At 51.5% G+C, this 18,514-nt stretch overlaps 1 protein-coding gene across 7 annotated transcripts; it reads right to left on the bottom strand.

Moving 5' to 3' along the window:
• Positions 1–15,499: 15,499 nt before the first annotated feature.
• LOC122382528 (cytochrome c oxidase assembly factor 5-like) lies at positions 15,500–18,265 on the bottom strand. Of its 7 annotated transcripts, none has more exons than XM_043367975.1 (4): positions 18,152–18,265; positions 17,313–17,454; positions 16,870–16,971; positions 15,500–15,828 (listed from the first exon to the last, which is right to left on the bottom strand). In XM_043367975.1, the coding sequence occupies exons 2-4, from the start codon at positions 17,421–17,423 to the stop codon at positions 15,787–15,789; spliced, it is 255 nt and encodes an 84-aa protein (XP_043223910.1). In that variant the 5' UTR covers positions 17,424–17,454; positions 18,152–18,265; the 3' UTR covers positions 15,500–15,786. The 7 variants fall into 7 exon arrangements, with proteins under 7 accessions (XP_043223910.1, XP_043223915.1, XP_043223909.1 ...); XM_043367980.1 differs by having other exon boundaries at positions 17,313–17,452; positions 18,187–18,234; XM_043367974.1 differs by having other exon boundaries at positions 17,313–17,452; positions 18,137–18,211.
• Positions 18,266–18,514: the final 249 nt, after the last annotated feature.

Genomic DNA, 18,514 nt, shown 5'->3' with positions numbered 1-18,514 from the left:
CGGTCTAACATGAGCCTTCTTGCTGATACGTGCCCTGGGGAAGACCGCAGTCGACACAGCCAGCCGGGAACCACCGCGGCACGTCAGCGTGACACTCACCATGTCAATCCGCCCAGCGCTCAAAGCCAGCCGAACTCGGGGCGCCCGGCGCATCCGGCTAGCCGGCATACGATACATCTCTGCACAGCGGCGTGACACTGACTGGGGCGGTCTGTTCGGCGCACGCACCCAGCCTGGAATCCATCACTGCACCGCAGCGGGCCACTGACTATTTCGATCTACCCGACGCACATGTCCAGCCAAGTTCGACTACCTGGCGCTCACAGCCCGCTATCTGCCAGCCCAGGTCGAAACGCCCAGAGCGCACGGCCAGCCGGCAAACGTCTCTGCACAACAGCGTGACACTTTCTTGGTCGAATTACTCGTCGTACACAGTCAGCCATGCTTAGACCTCGACCGGAGAAGGGGTTGATACATCCCCAAGGGTTTTCTTTTGCGAATAGCGCAAAAAAGGCGCCGCCAAATTTGCATATCCTCCGTGGCCACCTCCCGGCACCCTCCCTGCAAATTCAGGTCTCCGTCATCCATGTCAGCTCACCCGGTCCCAAAACCGGCCTCAGGGTAAAATTGGACTGTTTTAGCGGCAACGGCGTAACGGAGTTTCCGTTAATAGTGCGAGTGCCGTGGCACGCAGCGCCACCAAATTGAGACTCAACTCAGGGGCATTCATTTGACATTTGCCCTGGGAGTTTGAGTTCCGCTGGCCTCAGGTCAGGTCACCAGGCCGCAAAACGGTACATCGTCAAAATGGCACTGAAAACGCCATTTCCATGAAAACCAGAGTTGTTCATCGATTTGATTCCAACTCCCGGGACACGCTAAATTCCTCGAGTGCCGTTACATGCATTCCACTTCCAAATGCGGTTGACCTGAGGTCATCCAGCGACCTGACGCATTCGAAGAAATTTTGCAAGAATGTTGCAAATTATACATATGAAAGATATATGTTCCGATTCAGCTCGTCTGCGTTGCACCACCTCAGTTACATCAACGCGTGATTTTGTACCTATGCTTCAACCGCTAAGGTCGGGTCAAATGAGGTCAGACTACATTTTTTTTTTGAACGAATAACTTGGCACGCAATGAGACTGTGTGTGCGCTTCAAAATGGCTTCAAATTGGTGCCACAGCGCTCCCTGCGATCAGCCGAGTCGAAGGGTTTGCAGTATGATGCATTTGGTGAACTAATGATAAACTTATTGAACTTAGTTAATGAACTATGACGCTTCCGGCCTCACATCGGCGTGACGCTGACTATCCGATCTACCCCGGCGCACACAACCAGCCGGGATACCATCGCCGCACGGTACGACAGTGTGACACTTACTAGCTTTTTTTTCGGCACCCATAGCCAGCCGAGCTCGATCAACCCGGCGCACACACCCAACCGTCTCGCGGAGCGTGAAATACAAGACGGTTCGGTTCGGCACGATACTCCGACCCGGCCAGGCGCACTGACTCCTGCAATCCGACCCAAGTCGGCGATTGCATAGCCCCCCCCCCGCCAGCGCCACCGCGCGCGCGCCATGCAACTCGACCCAAGTCGACAATTGCATGCCTCCGTCCAGCGCCACCGCGCGCACGCCTTGCAATTCGGCCCAAGTCGACAATTGCAGGCGCCATGCAACTCGACCCAAGTCGACAATTGCATGCCTCCGTCCAGCACCACCGCGCGCACGCCTTGCAATTCGACCCAAGTCGACAATTGCAGCGCGCCGTGCAACTCGACCCAAGTCGACAATTGCACGCCTCCGTCCAGCGCCACCGCGCGCACGCCTTGCAATTCGACCCAAGTCGACAATTGCAGCGCGCCGTGCAACTCGACCCAAGTCGACAATTGCACGCCTCCGTCCAGCGCCACCGCGCGCACGCCTTGCAATTCGACCCAAGTCGACAATTGCAGCGCGCCATGCAACTCGACCCAAGTCGACAATTGCATGCCTCCGTCCAGCGCCACCGCGCGCGCCACCTAGCAACTCGGCCCCAGCCGCCACTTACCTTGTTCCGCACTGACTCCTGCAATCCGACCCAAGTCGGCGATTGCATAGCCCCCCCCCCGCCGGCGCCACCGCGCGCGCGCCATGCAATCCGACCCAAGTCGACGATTGCGTGGCCTCCATCCAGCGCCAGATCCCTCCCTCCCTCCCTCCCTCCCTCCCTCCCTCCCCCCAGGCGCCCGCCGCCCCCCCCCCCCTCCCCCCGGCGCCCGCGGCCTCCCTACCGCCGCGTACCCATTGCTCGCACCCATGTCGTGATCCTGCTCGCCTGACATGGTGGTGTCCGGCCAAAAGAATGGGCGCCCGGCGCAGGTGCCCATCCTCCCTCCCCTCCCTCTGCTCGACTCGCAAGCATCGTGCTGCCTAGAGGCTTCCCCGCCCCGCAGCCTATCGCTGCGCCCACCTGCCACCTGTCATCCTGCTGTCCGCCTCCTATCTCCATTATCGTTGTCCTGTTGTTCGATCCACTAGGCCAACGCACTTCTATCGTATCCGTCGTGCACCCGTGCAACACACAACCGGCTGTGCTTCTCCTAAGCCAGAGCACTGTTCTCCGCACTTCCATCACAAATGTGGAGTAGGTCCCTGTGTCGCAGCGTCACTCCTCTCCTCTCGCGGTCGCGGCCGCTCCCCGACTGAGCTCCCCATGTTATTGCCCGCCCGCCCTGTTTGCGCGTGCCCGTCCCCGGGCGCCGTGGTCGCGGCTGGAGCCCTCAACGGGTCTTATCGGCGGCGGCCGATAAGACGGTCAGTCACACTATTACCCATGAGTCATTAGTTCGGTAGGAGGAATTCCGGAGTGTCACACCACACAGTGTTCGTTGGAGATGTTCACGCTAATGACACATGCATATTTTCTGCGACAGTGCATTTCTTTTCGAGCAGATAAATCATATATCAATTTCTTGATTGACATCAAACTGATTCATCATAGACAGCCAACAAGATTGCAGAATACAGCCATGACATCGGGTATTTATGAGCGGAGGCAAATGCCGAAGAATACCCTATCCGTCCGTTGGCCGCACTAACATCCCACCAACTCTACCGTCGGTACCTCCCGGCCCCGTCGCCGCGTCGATCCCGCCATCGGCCACCCTGCCGTCACCTGTGCCGTCCCGTCGTCCGCGGCGGCTGAGTGTTTGGTTTGTCATCAGAGCCGGCCGCAGCCACCAGTCCCTCGGCGGCCAGGTGTCGCCGTTCTCAGACACACCGAGTGGCGGACGTAGATGGTGTCGGGATGATCGCCCCGGAAAGGTGGGAAAGAGAGGTGTGGTGACGTGTCTGGACGTCAATTCATAGATCTCATTAGTCATAACGTGGCAGTGGTGGTCACTCTGACACCCCGACGAGATTCAACTGCACACGGCTGAGATGAAAAATTGCTGGAATGTTGAATCTAAATGATGACTCGAAACGGCTCCGGTGAAGTCGTGCGATGATACGGATGGTGACGATGGTGACACCGCTCCTCGAGGCAAAAACTTGCCGGTTGGCACTTTTTGCAAGCACGCCATAAGCACGCCACTTTATGCATAACGTTGCTTCCTTTAGACATTCAAATATTTACTATGCAAAGCAACATACTTAGGTATATATCTAGTCATTACGGTCGAATTATAATTCAATCGAATATTTCACCAATATCGATGAGTCAGAAACTAGCAAAACTCGAGAGGAAACCCGTACCATTATCGGCGCAGCCGAGCAGGGATAAATCCCGGGTCATCGCTATTGCCTGCCACCTATTTCACCTCCCCCTGTTCCGGGGCCGTCAGTCACCACCGGAGCTCAATAAGAACCCGGTCAAACGCGCGTCATCCCGTCACTGCCGACACTCCATTTCGGTCGGATCGGGAAGCCCTCCGCTCGGCGCCGCATTACCGACTCGTCGCGCTTTGTACGGCCGGCTCGTCGTCACAGGACACAATGCCGCCGGCCGCCCCTCCCCCGGCCGTCCAGAATACATTAGCTGTGATCGGGAGCAGGGGGGGGGGGGGAGGCACCGCCCGCCGAGCGAGGCGCTTCGCCGGAACCGGGAACCGTTTGTCAGAGTCCCACCTCCGTCCCCTCAGAGTGACACGTGCATAGCGGTAGCCCCTCGGCAGCTCATGTCAGACTGTCAGTTCGGCATCAGAAGCATCCGGTTACATGCACCCGGCGCACGTCTAACGTCCGTCCGACATCCTCGCCCGTCCGAGTCTATCACGGGATATCTGCGTAAGCGCATTACCCACATATATCCGCGACTCGGGGTGACACCGGAGCCCGCCCCCATCGTCCAGTCGTCTGTGGGTCCAGTGACGGCCGGAGAGCTGAGGACCATCAGCCCTATTGACAAACGGACATCCGCCCCGCACCCGGCCGAGAGAGGGTGGAAAGAGAGGCCGACCCTCCCCGGCATATGACGGAGCATCGACCGAATGAACGGCATGCGACGCGGACGACCAATGAATCGGGGAAAAGAGTAGTGAGCTAAAGGTCTGTGAAAGTCGAAACGAATTCGACATTAGTACGGCCTCGGGCTGCACAATACTGGAAAGTTATTTTCGGAATTAATGTCTTTATAACAAATGTGTAAAATCAAACTTTTTCTTATAAATAATTGAACAAAGATCCAACCAACGAAGATATTCTAAGAAGTTACCGCCGATTACCTGTAGCCACCAGAGCGCGAGAGAGGAACATCCGGCGTGAGTTTTATTTCCGAAACCATTCATCACTCCTGACCCTAGGCGCGACTTGTATTACCCAACCAGCCGGAGCGAAATTCCAATTTCACGCGCTATTGTCCATCAAGACCAGCATACCAGCCACAAAAGCCCGGGCCTCAGCACTGCCACGGCACGGCTCACGTCAGCACATAATCCGAGAACTTCTGTAAGGAATCATCTCTCTCCCTTCCAATCATTTACCCACTGGCGTTCCATTGCCTCATACCTATCTCCCGGCACTGTATTGACGTCGTGTGTATTACCGGCGTTATTAATGTCGACTGCGTCTCATCGTCTCTAGGCCGGGCGTTAGATCCGCATCTGCGCAATGCCGCAGAGACGGCGGACGGAGGCGGCGGCGGCGGCGGCGGCGGCGGCGGAGGCGGCGGCGGCTTTCAGAGCTGTATTGACCCGGCCTCTCCAGAAGACCAGCCACTCTCTCCCTCGGAAGCCAGAGATAGCGCGGCGCGGTGCTCTGACTCCCGCGGAGGAGGAGGAGGAGGAGCGGTGAGATCCTCCTCCGCCCGTCCGACCCCGGCGCAGGGGACGGACGTCGGACCTCGGCCCTGACCGTGGCCGCGGGGGTCGGGTCGCCGCCCGCCCGTCCGCCGCTCCCGCCGACCTGACGCCTGCGGTATCGACCTGGCCCTGCGGCGGCCGGCCGGCCGGAGGCGCCTGCTACGTGCCATCAGACGCCTGCAGGCGGCACGGTCACGGCCTGCAGGCGCGGGAAGACGTCTGGTGACGGGAAGACGAGCAGACGGACGAGCGAGACGGACGGACGGACAGACGAGGCGGACGGACAGGGAGACAGACGGCTGGGGAGACGGGGAGGGCGGCTGGGAACACAGGAGAGCTCGCGAGGTAACCGAACCACGCTGCTCGACAGTGATGGACAGGAGAACGAATGAGTGGCTTTTGAACCGACAGGCGACAGGCAGCGTTTGACGGCGATGGGACGGACTGGCTGACGTTTGAAGTTGAAAAAAGGAGAGACGGGGAGACGGAGATGGACAGGGAGATAGGCGTGGCTGGAAGCAACGAACGGAAACAGACAGGAGGCTAGTGAAAGTGTGATTAGAGGTGGGGAGACTGACAAGAAAGACCATGAGGAGGGAAGACAGGCAGGCACGGGACAGGCCGGCAGGCGAGGAGACAAGAGGTATGCCCAAGGGTATGCCACCAACGCAAACGAGCAGTGCCCGGCGAACTAAGGACGCGAGCAGTGGCGTCAGCTCGGAACGCACTACGGCGCGCCAGCCACCCAGAGAAGTGATGGATGGTGAAACTCTATAGCCCGCCCGGTGTCGACGTGGGAAACTCAGCAACAGCGCAGCTCCACCGGCAATTCCAGCGCTAAAGCCGGCGGCACCAATGCAGTCCACGTGGGGCCTAATGGAGAAACTCGACACTGAGGCGTCCGACCGCAAAGCCCCAGAGTCCAGGAAATCGACCCGTCCGTCGTCACCTGGTGCAAGGTTGATGGCGTGGCCTGAAATAGACCATAACACATGGAAATCGTATGCAAATGCTTCAAGTTGCAGAAAATGGTGTCGGCCCGTTTTAGCAGAATGCGCTCCGTCGTGCTCGGTATAATAAAGCTAGAGCGGTGGACAGTCGCAGAAGCACCAAGCCGGGAAATAAAGGTCTAGCCAGAAACTTGAAACCAGGCTGGTGAGAAATTATTCAGTTTAAGGGGATCGTTCTTAACACCGCGGCCAGTTCGTCGAAATGAGCGCCGTTACAATGAAAAATGACCGACATCGAGTGAGATTTTCTGTCTTTATTGGAAGTTTTCCAACGTTAGAAATGACTGAAGTTTGTAACCAAAATGAATGTTCATGACGAAACAATTCGAGCATCACATTTATTACGAAACTAGCCTACTTTGGACGACTTATTTCGATACAGCATCTGAGCTCAAAGGACAATTCATAGCCACTGGATCAGCAGACGACCCAATGCCTCAAGACTCTCCGACCATGGTTCCGCCTGTGGGGCCGCCCAGTTGTCCAGGCGATTGCCTCTTTCTCCCTCCCCCCTTCCGAGACCGCCCCCGGGCGTCCTTCATTAGTGTAGCGGGACCTTGCTGAGCGGGGAGGGGTACATACCCAGCAGAGGGTAGGGGTCCGTCCCTCGGCACCCAGGGGAGACCTTTGTTGGCCTGTTAGGGTCGTGAATGGAGTTTTACAGTCATTAACTGCTGCGGCAGTGATATAAACAAGAACAGGATGGGTCGCTGGTGAATTAGGATCGTGTGGGCTTCATACAGATTTGCTAGATTCAGCTTGAGGCCCGCTAGTCACAACTGTTGAATGATTTTTGTTTGGCGATAAAATGCCACACAAGTACCTATTAATGTATAAGGTCACCGTAGTTACACCATCATTTGAGTTCCACGAACCTTGCGCTCAAAGATCGAATACATTGCACCGCCGGTGAACATTCGTCCGACTATACGGTACTACATGGTACTACTTACTGAGCCAGGCTGACATTTCACTGCTAAATGTGTGGGTACTTATGACAAACTGCCCATTATAACCATATGACGTCAATGTGATACTAAAATCGATGGTGGCTACAATTAGACCAGCGGCAATGCAACGTCAGTAGAAAATCGGTACCTAGTGAGCCATACACTACATGATAGACCACGACAGCACTTTGAAGGGGCGCTTTATCGCTCCTGGGACTCGTCTGTAACACTGCAAACTTGACAGAAGTGTATCAGATTGGACTGATTCGTTCATAGATCAAACGATTGGCCACGACAGGGAGCTGAATAATGTAGCCACACACCTTTACACCCGGGCTGCGCTATGCTCGTCGATAAAATAGAACATTTCCTTTTACCTGCGAATGGCGATCAACTACGAACAGGATCTGAAGTAGTTTTGACAAGTTTTCCACCACAAACCCGATTCGCACGCTTCCATGGGAAAATCATACACGCGGAGCCCGCAGGGCATGAACAACCAGGATGTATGTAAAACAATATAAAATCTAATAGCAAACTAGTAACGTGGTGCTCATAGCAGCGTAGTGCTCCCTTAAAGGAAGTGTGCCACCTTTGAAAGATTTCCCATTTTATTTTTCCTAGGATAAGAAGCTTCTGTTTTTACCTAATATCGCAAAAAAAAAATCAAAAATGGGCCTGGAATAGTGCCTTTTTCGCCTAAAAGTTTTTCGGTTTTTAGATATGTATAACAACTGTAGTGGGCTCACCTGCAAACAGGCGTCGGGCAACAATCGCGAATGCGGCGCACTTGTGACAATAAGCAAAGGTCATTATAGTGTTACGACCATACGACGTACGGGAATGAGTTATCAGCTGTCTAATCGTAGACAACACAATGTCGAGCCTTAAACTGTAAGCCCGTATTGGTATTGTTTCTTTTATTTGGCTGTCGAACATTATTTATGGTTTGAAATATGATTTTATGTAAAATAATTGATATGAAAAAGCCGTCTTATAAGTTATGACCCCATTTCACCACACGCAAGTGGCAGAAATGACAATGATCAGCTGACGCATTTTTCTTGGCCGAAGTCAGAGCGCGCGGCCCGACGCACCACGCGTATTTGGAAATTCCGACCTCGACGAGCATCAGAAGCCACCTAACAGGCGTGTTCGAAACCGCAGGAGATGATGATGAACGGGTTTATCGAAACTTGATTGGATGAGCATATCGGTAATAGCGATTTCAGTGTGTGCATTTATTGTTCATCGTGGTGTGAAATGTGGTTGGGGTACGACCGACAACCCGTCGGGGCGAATTTCGCACTGGGGTACTCAAAATTTGAAGAATTTAAGACGTTTCCATGAGTTTTGAAGGTATGGATAAGTTCTAAAAATCCGGTTCTCCTTATCTGGGCCATTAACTCCATACGGTCCAAGAAAGCTGGCACACTACCTTTAACCATTTATAAGTTTTATTGACTTTTCCAAGAACACGATCACAAATTTATTTAGTCTGGAATGCTTGAGAAGCCGCAAAGCTAACGTTGCCAACGGGCCACGAAAAAATATAAAAAACAGCAAGTGACAATTTCGTTATACACAATGCAGCAATTACAATCTTTCTCGTAACATTCATAAGTCTTTCATATTTTCATGGGCAGTAATAAGCTCGTAATGACGTTGTTACGAGAGTGAAGTAAGTACCAATAGAGAAGTGGTCAATGTCTAGTCCCTTAACCCTCGCCCATGTAGGGGGGGGGGTTGGTGCAACCCCCCCCCCCTGAGGTTTTTCTTAGCTACACGCCGAACCGTTTCAGATAGCCTGCTCAAATTTTCAGTACCTACCCTTTGGGGCATCCTTTGCGCAACTTTTGGTAAAAAAAAATTGTTAAGGTCATGTCAGGTCATGGAGTTATGACGTCATAAAGGGAACAACCTCCGGCCAGATTTACGCTAAATTGGAGATTGTTTCACAATGGTATAAATGCCGACTGACCTGACACACTGATGGATTGTTTTAGAATCATACCTGGCTGATTTGACATTGGCACAATGTCCGTTGACCTTTTCAAGGTTACTAAAGGTCATGGTCAGGTCAGTGACCTCGGTTGACCTGTAATGACTTCTGGCACTTGTATGCCTTTTCGGGGTATTTTGATGCCCTGAATTCGAATTTGCTATCCATTTCAGGCATCGTCAGTTGTTTCTTGTAGTTCATTTTGGGTCAGGGTCAGGTCAGTGACGTCACACGCCTGACGTGACCCAATGCACAAATGACCTTGCAGACTTCCGAGTTCCGATGCTCCCAACGCATCATTTTTAGAGTTATGACATCGAAATACACACCAAACGATAGAGAATTGATCAAGGATCACGATAGTGAAGGTTTCAAGTCGATATCTCTTACCGTTTTGCCGCAATCGGCGCGGAAATCTGAAAAAGTTAGATTTTTCCGAAAATTTGACTTTTGACCGGTCATAAGTAGGTCAAATGTTGACCTAGGACCGAAAAAATATACCACCAATCGCGAGATCTCGTTGAGAGCAATCCGTTGGTCTTTTCCGCTAAGCTCTACAACGCTCCGTTTTCAAACGCCAGGGGGGGTCGCACCAACCCCCCCCCCCCCTGCATGGGCGAAGGTGGCAAAACACCGTTTACGGGCGAGGGTTAAGCTCTTGGCTGCAAAATGAAACATTACAAAGAAACCACCGATCAACACGAATGCGTTTTAAACAAGACGACATCGTGTCAACTGCAATGATGACGTAATTCTCACGTCTAGCGCTGTCAATTTAGACGCGTTTCACTCGTCCCAAACACTCCCTCAGCGTTTTAGTGCGTCTGACAACACCGAGCGCCCCCTCATCACATCATCATCACATCACACCACATCATATCATCGTCAGAACCATCACGGAGTCTACTCGCCAGCACCAAGGACCGGCAATAAGCGAAACGACCGCCCAACGGGAGTGAACTGCCGACACGAGCTCAGACAAAACGGGAGTGAACTGCCGACACGAGCCCAGACAAAATGGGACTCATGAGCCGCCGTCTTGACTGCCGTCTCATACCGCCACAAAACTGTGCAGAGTGTTGACGAAGTCGCGGCGCAGAGACCGGTGTGGCCTATGGTTCTTACTCGGAGGATAACAATCGTCGGACCACTGTCGACAGGCAATGACACTTTCCACACTCAGAGGTGGTGGCCTCGGTGTGGCCTATGGTTCTTACTCGGAGGATAACAATCGTCGGACCACTGTCGACAGGCAATGACACTTTCCACACTCAGAGGACTGTAGGTTTACAAAAGCGTTCTGTCGCCATCGTTAGCAGGAGAGGAACCATCGGTTCGCTGATGTGTCGGTGTCCTCAAACAGTTCAGCGGTGTTAGGGCAAGCCGCGGCGGTCGGAGGAAAAATGAATGTTCAACATCAAGGAGCTGAGTCGACTCCTGGTCATGAATCACAGAGAAAGCTGGGAGAATAAAATATTGCCGTCATGCGTCAGCCTCACAGTTCTTGCAGGGAAGAATGCAGATGATATTGCAAAAATAACCATGAGCAAATCCATCCACGGGAATTCCGTCCAGCGTACCGCGTCGCTTCCAGCCGCGGCCGGTAGGAACACCCACAGGTCAAACCCGGTCAGACCCCTACCCCCCTCGGGCGCCGACTCGCTGACGCCGGCTGACGAACGACCTCTGACGTCACCGGTCACGTCTGCGCCGCCGCCGAGCCAGTCGATACATGGCGCCCGGGGCGCCGCGGGGGCGCCGCGGGGGCGCACTTCACCGACACGGCCGAACCCAGCCGCCGGAACGAGCGGCACCAATTCCGAGAAACGCTCCCTGACCGAGTCCACTCAGAACTTGGCGGCATTCTGTCCGACTCAGATTCCGAACTGCAGGCAAGATTCGGTCGAGCACGACCCAAGCCGTGGACGTGAGCGGACGAAAAGATCGCCGGAGTGGGGCCATGAGAGGGAGGGGGAGAGAGGGGAGGGAAGGGAGGGAAGAGAGGAAAGGAGAGACAGAAAGAGAAAAGGAAACTGGCAGGTCAATAATCTATGGAGGTCAAGTTATTAACCTCGATTTCGTGTATTTATGAGCCACTGATTATGGAAGTCATCTTGTTTTCAGATCACTAATCACGCCAAATGAAACAATGTCACTGCTGGAAATAACACTGCGTATAAAACAAAATATGTTGAACTAGTAGCCATCCATAGCGCACCACAAACCTGCCACGACCATCGCATTTTCGTTTATACGACTATATCAACCCAAACGACCGCGGACACCCCGCGACATCTCCGCAAATCTCACCCAGTTTGGATAGCCGTGTAAACGCACGGCGTTCACCGCTCGACTGAGGAGCGAGCTGGCAATCTTCCCGAGATCGGCCGCCCAACTGCCGCCGAACTGCCCACCACTGAGCCAGCCAGCTTTCTTGTCTCATTATCTCCGGCTCGTAAGCTGGCCGAGTGGTCCTCATAACCGCCGCTGAACTTTAGCCGAAATCGCGGACCGCTGAATGTCGCGCGGCAAAGGGCAGGCCGGGACACTCGACCGGGCGCCCGGGGTCGATACCAGAACAATGCACGTGCGCGTAGGGTGCTATTATAAAGATCAGAGGGCTTCATTTGCATGGGAATGGTCATGTCCCAAAATAGAAAGTCCACTGACCACCTAAGTGCAAAATCAGCCCCCGCATTACGCCAGGAAAAAAGGGTAGGATGACACGTAGGTATGGATAATTGCACATACGCTATTATCCATTCCACGCAACACATCAATTATTCAATTAGAACAACTATTCCAGTAAATGCATATTTCATCGCAAATTAATATGTTGCACGATCCTGCATTCCCTGCACTGCAGTGTCACGAAACGCTTCGTGTATGTATTGCAACATTTCCGAGCCGGCCACCACGGTAATGTGCAGGAGGCGGGCCGGTGACGATGGATGCCCCACTCGCCGTGACCGATGTGTTATTGCCCGCTCTTAGTGCCTCTGACCACGCCCTGACGGACCAGTAGGGGGGGGGGGGTAGCTGGTCCTCGGCTGCGCCGCTGGTCCTCAGGGGACTGCGGCGAGACCTAACGCGGGCACGGCGTAACCCGTGCTGGCTATGGAGCGCGGTTACAGAATGCAGTCGATTGCATTTTAGTGTGGTAGACGGGCTATAAACTTCCTCCGATCGCCATTACGTCTAGCATGCCCGTGAATGCAACAGCAGATCGAGCCAGTCTAGGACAAACGGATAATTATAACCACATGAGAAAACTTCACGGTGTCAGCTGCCCTGAAATGGAGCTCTATCTGCTTCGGGCCTCATTCATGGTTTAACACCCACCGATTATTTAACCGACACCAAATGTAACAGCTATATACATTATCCAATCGATTTAGTTTCTTTAACCAGATATCACCGGACCCATCCAGAAATAAAGCCGGACGCGACATTCTGCGTTTCACGGCTCCAAGGCCAACGTTTTTGTTGCACTTCCTCTAAAATACCTACTACGTAGCGCCCGCCGTTCCGTCAAAACACACTTCCGTCTCAATGTCCGGCTTCAGCTCACCGCTCGCTTCATCCAGGCGTAATGCCAACAGGGTGAAACGATCTGAACACAATTCCACTCACAGTCTAATGAAACGCTGCAGCGCTACAGCGAAGCGCGACCACGAGTGATCCATTGCTCCCCGATTGAGACTATCATCCCGTCAGCGTTACGCCGGATACGTAATATTGGCCGGATACAACCGCTCACTTCTGAGAGGAGGGCGTTACTCACCGGCCACTAGCGCGGCTCCCAGTGTCAGCAGCAGTACGGCCGGCGCCGGAGGTCTCCCCATTTCGGCAGCTCACTCACTCCTCCAACTCACTCACAGTTCACTCTCCGGATCACTCTCTCACGCTCCCTGCCACGCTTGGGCCGGGGCTCGCTCGGAGTTCGGCTCGGCTCGGCCCGGGGCTCGCCCAGAGCGACTCGGCTTGGCTTGGGACTCGCCAAGAGCGACTCAGCTCGGCTCTGCGGGCTCGCTCGGCGCCGCCCTCGGCCGCTCGCGGTCCGCCGCCGCTGCCGGGACCGACGAACAGCGCTCTGTCGGCGCGCCGCGCATCGACGGAGCGACGCGCAGGCGCCGCCCCCGGCTAGCCGCGCGCTGACCTCGGCCGACCTGGCCCGGCCGCCGCACGCCAGAGCCACGCGCACCCTCAAGGTCGAGGCTCAGTGATCCGGTGCCAATGGGGGAGGGTTGGGGAGTGGGTGTCACCTGAGCGGTCACAGTGGTCATCTTGGGGCAGGTGTCACTTGAATAGTCACTTGTGCCAACCTCAAACAGCTGGTGCTTGGTAGTTTGGGGACATATCAACAAACAGAGGGATCATTACATTACTCGTGGTATGAAGAACGAAGAGGTATAGTAACAAGCTCAAGGTGCTTATTGAAAGCATATTGACCGGTTGTCATATTTTGCACGACTGATGGAATTATGCCTCACCAGTCTCCGAGAGACCACAATGTTGATACACTCTGTTTGATATCACAGAGAATTCAATTGTAGCAGACAGACTTTTCGTTTTCAAATGGCTCAACTTCGGCGCCACAATCAGCATTATGCGCTGGGGGGGGGGGGGGGGGGGCTCTGACGTCCACACCAATTAGTTCCTTCCGCCAGGCTGCAGCCGTATTTTCCGCCGACACAACCCACAGCCACGAACTAATTATTTGATGTTCCACCGGCTTCACGCAAACACGAAACCACGAATTGAGACAGCCTGCTCAGGACAGGCTGAATTCCGAGCTCCGAGGAAGCTTTGTCTTTCCCGCCCAGCGAGAAAGGTAACAAATTTTACGGCGATCCCCCCATCCTAATACTCTTAAATTATATCAGGCTCATACTCCAACACAAGACTATACACACCGTACAAAAGGCAAAGGAATAGGACCAGACAAATAACCTTTCGTGCTTGAATTAGCTTAGTTTCGCACGCGGCACGAATACTGGCATTGGCTGGTTTCATGAAGTTAAGCCCGCTGAAAATTCACACAAATTAATTTATTAGTTGCCCGATCTTGTTTCCTTTTGGTGGATTATTTTGGCCATTCCGAATTCAATTATACGTTTTAAGCAAGCAATGATAAGTACCTACCTAGATACCTGCCTCTTTCCTGCGCATCTCAAACGACACCACATATGCTCTCAGTACGATTAAAGTTTCCTCATTCCTTTAATTCCTCGCGGATACAAATTCACAGTCGCATAAAATAAACTCTTTGATATCGAACTCACAGCTCCAGCAACATTCGACCTGGTAAAGCCTCATTCGTGTCGCTTTAGTCAGCGACTAGCTTATCTCACACAGACGCTGCCACTCCCGCCGAACATCAATTTTTGTGTATCAAAAGTAGTCATCACCTGAACTTGATGGAACGGTCTTCTAATGTCAAGCGCACCCGAGTTCAAACGAGGCTTTATTAAGTTGAGCAGTCTAGGTGTCTTCGTATGTCCAACACCGTTATTAAACTATGTGCACTATTCGTTGACATTCCCAGAAAAAAACTGACTTCCGTAAATTCGATCGTTGAAGCACTACATAATCAGCTACACATCAGGTCGTATATGCTAAATAGGGCTAATTCAAAAGGAGCACGAAGGAGCATCATCCGTATTCGATAAAAAGCTCAGGAAGTATTACAATGTCAATGACCTCCTCCACGGGAGCCGGGAGGTGCTTATTTGGCACGGTCCCGGACATGCAGGTTTGCGTGATCGGATTGTCTGGTTGCCATGACGACGCTGTTGCTCGGCTGAACGTGTCCGACTCCGGACATAGTGCAACTCCCTAATGAGATGGCTAATCCTATCCCCGTAACTAGGCATTACGAACAGGGGGCGGAGGGGTGTATTTCGACAAACACATTAGCCAACTGTGGGACAGCGGCTTAGTCTGGCCGGTCGTTGACTGACCCGTGTTGTAAGTTGGCTGATATTCACCCAACACGACATTAATATCCTTGAAATAAACGGCACAAGTAGACCGCCGTATCACCAAGCGATAGTGAGCTTTGTAATATGATATCAAAGCTTATATTAATGTCATGCGCCGCTTTGATGATCCATGACAAAAGCATCAGGAATTGCCAGAAATGCGGTGAAATTGAGTGAATGTTAAGTTCCAGCGAATAGAATATGTTTCAACTTCGTCAGCCGGGCTCTATCTCAGCATAGCACCAGAGGACATGTAATGCAGCATTTACAAATGTCGCTAACTATATTTAACACAAACAAATCACGATTTCCAACAGTTCCGTTGACTACCCCTCACAGTTTCACTCGAATTCACAGGTAGGCACCCAAGTCACGCATCACCGAACGGACTGAATCGCTTGGAAAACGACAAGTCCAGCCCCTCTCGACACTCTCGACACACGACACGAGCAGCAATCTTCGGCGCCAAGATCGACATGAAGCAATCAGACGCCAATTTCATACGATCGTTTGCGTAACTGAAAAGAAAGACTATCGACGAGATAATAAATCTAGTAGCCTTTGCGACCGCGAAACCTTTGCCGAGCATCCAGCTGCAACAAAGAAAGAAAGTCATTAGAAACAATGAAAAGGTGAGAAGATACCCCTCCACACTGCTTTGTTGTTTCACTTTCAACCATGATTCCCCGGAAAAAGTTAGGAACAAGCAAACATGAATAATGAATATGGACTGAATGAATAATGAATATGGTCGGATCAACCCGTGTCCATGAAAACAAACGGAATGTATTTAAGTAAAAATGTGCAAAAGTGCGCAAAATGCTACACTTCAGGCTAAGGTATAGCTTGGAGTTCGAAAAAAAAATCAGACAATGACAGAGGAAAAAACCTGACTGAATGTGGTACGAGGACCTCGAGGAACTGTGGAACATAATGACATCGAACAAGGCGAAATAAAGACCTGACCGGAGCCAAGATTCTCGACAAAACAGCTGGAATCCGAGGCCGATCCGATATTAGGAAAACGAAACCTCCATAAACATCATCAGGAGCATGACGCATGGCGGAAGCCGAAACATGGGATGGAGTGGAACGGAACCTTTAACACAAACCACGGAGTTGGGTGGATGGAGTTAGCGAGTTCGGAAGTCGGAACTCGCAATCTTGTCGAACAAGGTAAAATAATACGGCGGGATTAATTCATAAAAAGCAATGATGAATTGAGGACCGGCACAAATGGTGGTGCAAAAGGCTGGGAGGCACGGCAAGGAAACTTAGGGGAATCATTCCTCATGAAAACACTGTCCCTTGTCAAAGTTAAATGATTGAGTATTCTAAAGTAATAACAGCTCTGAAAATAGCTATTAAAATGTTATTTTTAAGCAGCATCCTTACTAGGTAGAGAGCCTGATCAGAATTTGAAAGCCAAGCAGCTTCATTTATGGAGCCGAGCCACTATGCTATGATATCGGAGCGGTAAAGGCGACAACTACGCCACCTTCTGGTGAACGACCGAAGCTGTGTTCTATTCAGGTGGCGCTACTGCCCACGCCCAACGACGTTTTACGATAAAGTGATGAACAAACGCCAGCAGGATGTGGATTCAGACATCAGGAAGACAATGGCGTACTCACCAGCGACCGTTTGCACTCGAAGAAGGACCACTTGAGCTGGAGGCACTCGTCGGGGACGGTGTGATCCGGGTGGGTGAGACAGTCCTTGGGCAGGCGGCCGCCCTGCCGGCGGAGAGAGAGAGGGGACGTGAATGGGCGATCGCGAACTACGCGATCGCTGACTTATTATATACTTCATCAATCACTAGAGACAAGCAGAGAGTATCTCAGCTTCTGACTGCTGATATCACGCATGATTGTCAAATTAATGACAGAATTCACCCTATCTTCATTGACAACAAGAGTAGGTACCAAAATACTATCAATTGCTATATCTTACTGATAGATACAAAATATCGATCAGTTGCCCTAAGAGTGACAAAAAAATACCAGAGTCACACTACTTTACATGAAAAGTAACAAAAAAATACCCTAGTCACTACAGTCCTTCCTTCCCTACTCACCTTGACACATGGACTATTCATGATGCAGGTTTTCAGTTCCTCTCTCAGCCCTTGGCAGGGCACAGTTTGCTGAGCGATAGGCTCATCATCCACATCATACTTCTGTGGCATCTCGGCTGCTCTTATGGAAAGGTCAGGACCTGTGCAAGAAGAGCAATATTTTCAGCAGAGTTCTCAGTTCCAATGATAGCCACCAGGAGGTTTGAAGTAACAGTCAGTCACCTTACAGATGACAGCTGATAATTCATGATTTATTGTCATATCTCTGTGCAAACACCTGTAGAGTCCAAGTCCATTAAAAGGATCGGAATGATCATCTCAGGTCAAATGCATCAACATCACTGCTGAGTTTTGAGGAATGATTCAAAGTGGTGCTGCAATTGCACACCATCATATCAATATCAAACCATCACAGCCTGTCCTGACTCCTCAGCACATGACATAGACTGCTTCAGATGCCTTAGCAGCTTTAGCGACAAAGCACAACTGGCAGTCTGCATTACAGCATCCGAAACAATTGAGAAAAATTAGCTTTTATTTATCTTGAAAGTCCTGTTGACATTAAATATGATAACAAGCATTGGTATACATTATCTGGTCATTTCTTAGAGTGTTTCAGCTTTGATTTGCCTCTTTTTCAGACTAGGTCAAGGTGGGTAAATCCAGCTTGAAGTATTGTTTCAGTCGACAGTCTGCCTAAAAACAAAACAATTTATGCAAAAAAAAAATCATACAAAAATGTAAAACGACACTTTGTCACTGTTACTTCAAAGTTATATGACTATTCTTTGTATTTTCACCGTTAAGTGCCAGCTCTCAGTCACCCTATCCTATTTGTTATCCAACTCCCAATCCAACGCCACTCCAAATATACTTCTTTTTTTGTTCGAAGCCAGCTACTGCTATTTTCGGAGCTTGACTTGCTTTACAAGAATAACGTCATCGCTACTTTCATGAGCAGCAATGTGCAGTTTCATTGGTGGCCATTGTGCTAATGACATCATCATACGATATTTTGCTGCTGACGAAAATAGTTCTAGAAATTTAGAACACCTGTTTTTTGTCTTTGATCCTTCTTGTTTGTCTCCAAATTTCCAGCTGAGTGATATTAAGTGACGTCAAAATATGTACTCCCGGTGTTGTGCCTATTCTTCACCGTGAATATATTAAAAATATAATTTTTAGGGTTTGAATTCTCATAC

The sequence above is a fragment of the Amphibalanus amphitrite genome, unplaced genomic scaffold (assembly GCF_019059575.1).
Source record: "Amphibalanus amphitrite isolate SeventyFive unplaced genomic scaffold, NRLGWU_Aamphi_draft 000142F_arrow, whole genome shotgun sequence".
Lineage (NCBI taxonomy): Eukaryota > Metazoa > Arthropoda > Thecostraca > Balanomorpha > Balanidae > Amphibalanus > Amphibalanus amphitrite.
Note: the sequence above shows the minus strand (reverse complement) of the source record. Positions and strands in the feature narration are given on the sequence as shown.

Bases quoted from the DNA above. Each gene is read 5' to 3' on its own strand.
- LOC122382528 (XM_043367975.1), bottom strand. From the start codon at position 17,423: ATGCCACAGAAGTATGATGTGGATGATGAGCCTATCGCTCAGCAAACT. The intron at 16,972-17,312 runs GTGAGTAGGGAA...CTCCGCCGGCAG, and splicing joins TGAATAGTCCATGTGTCAAG to GGCGGCCGCCTGCCCAAGGA. The intron at 15,829-16,869 runs GTGAGTACGCCA...TCTTTGTTGCAG, and splicing joins TCGAGTGCAAACGGTCGCTG to CTGGATGCTCGGCAAAGGTT.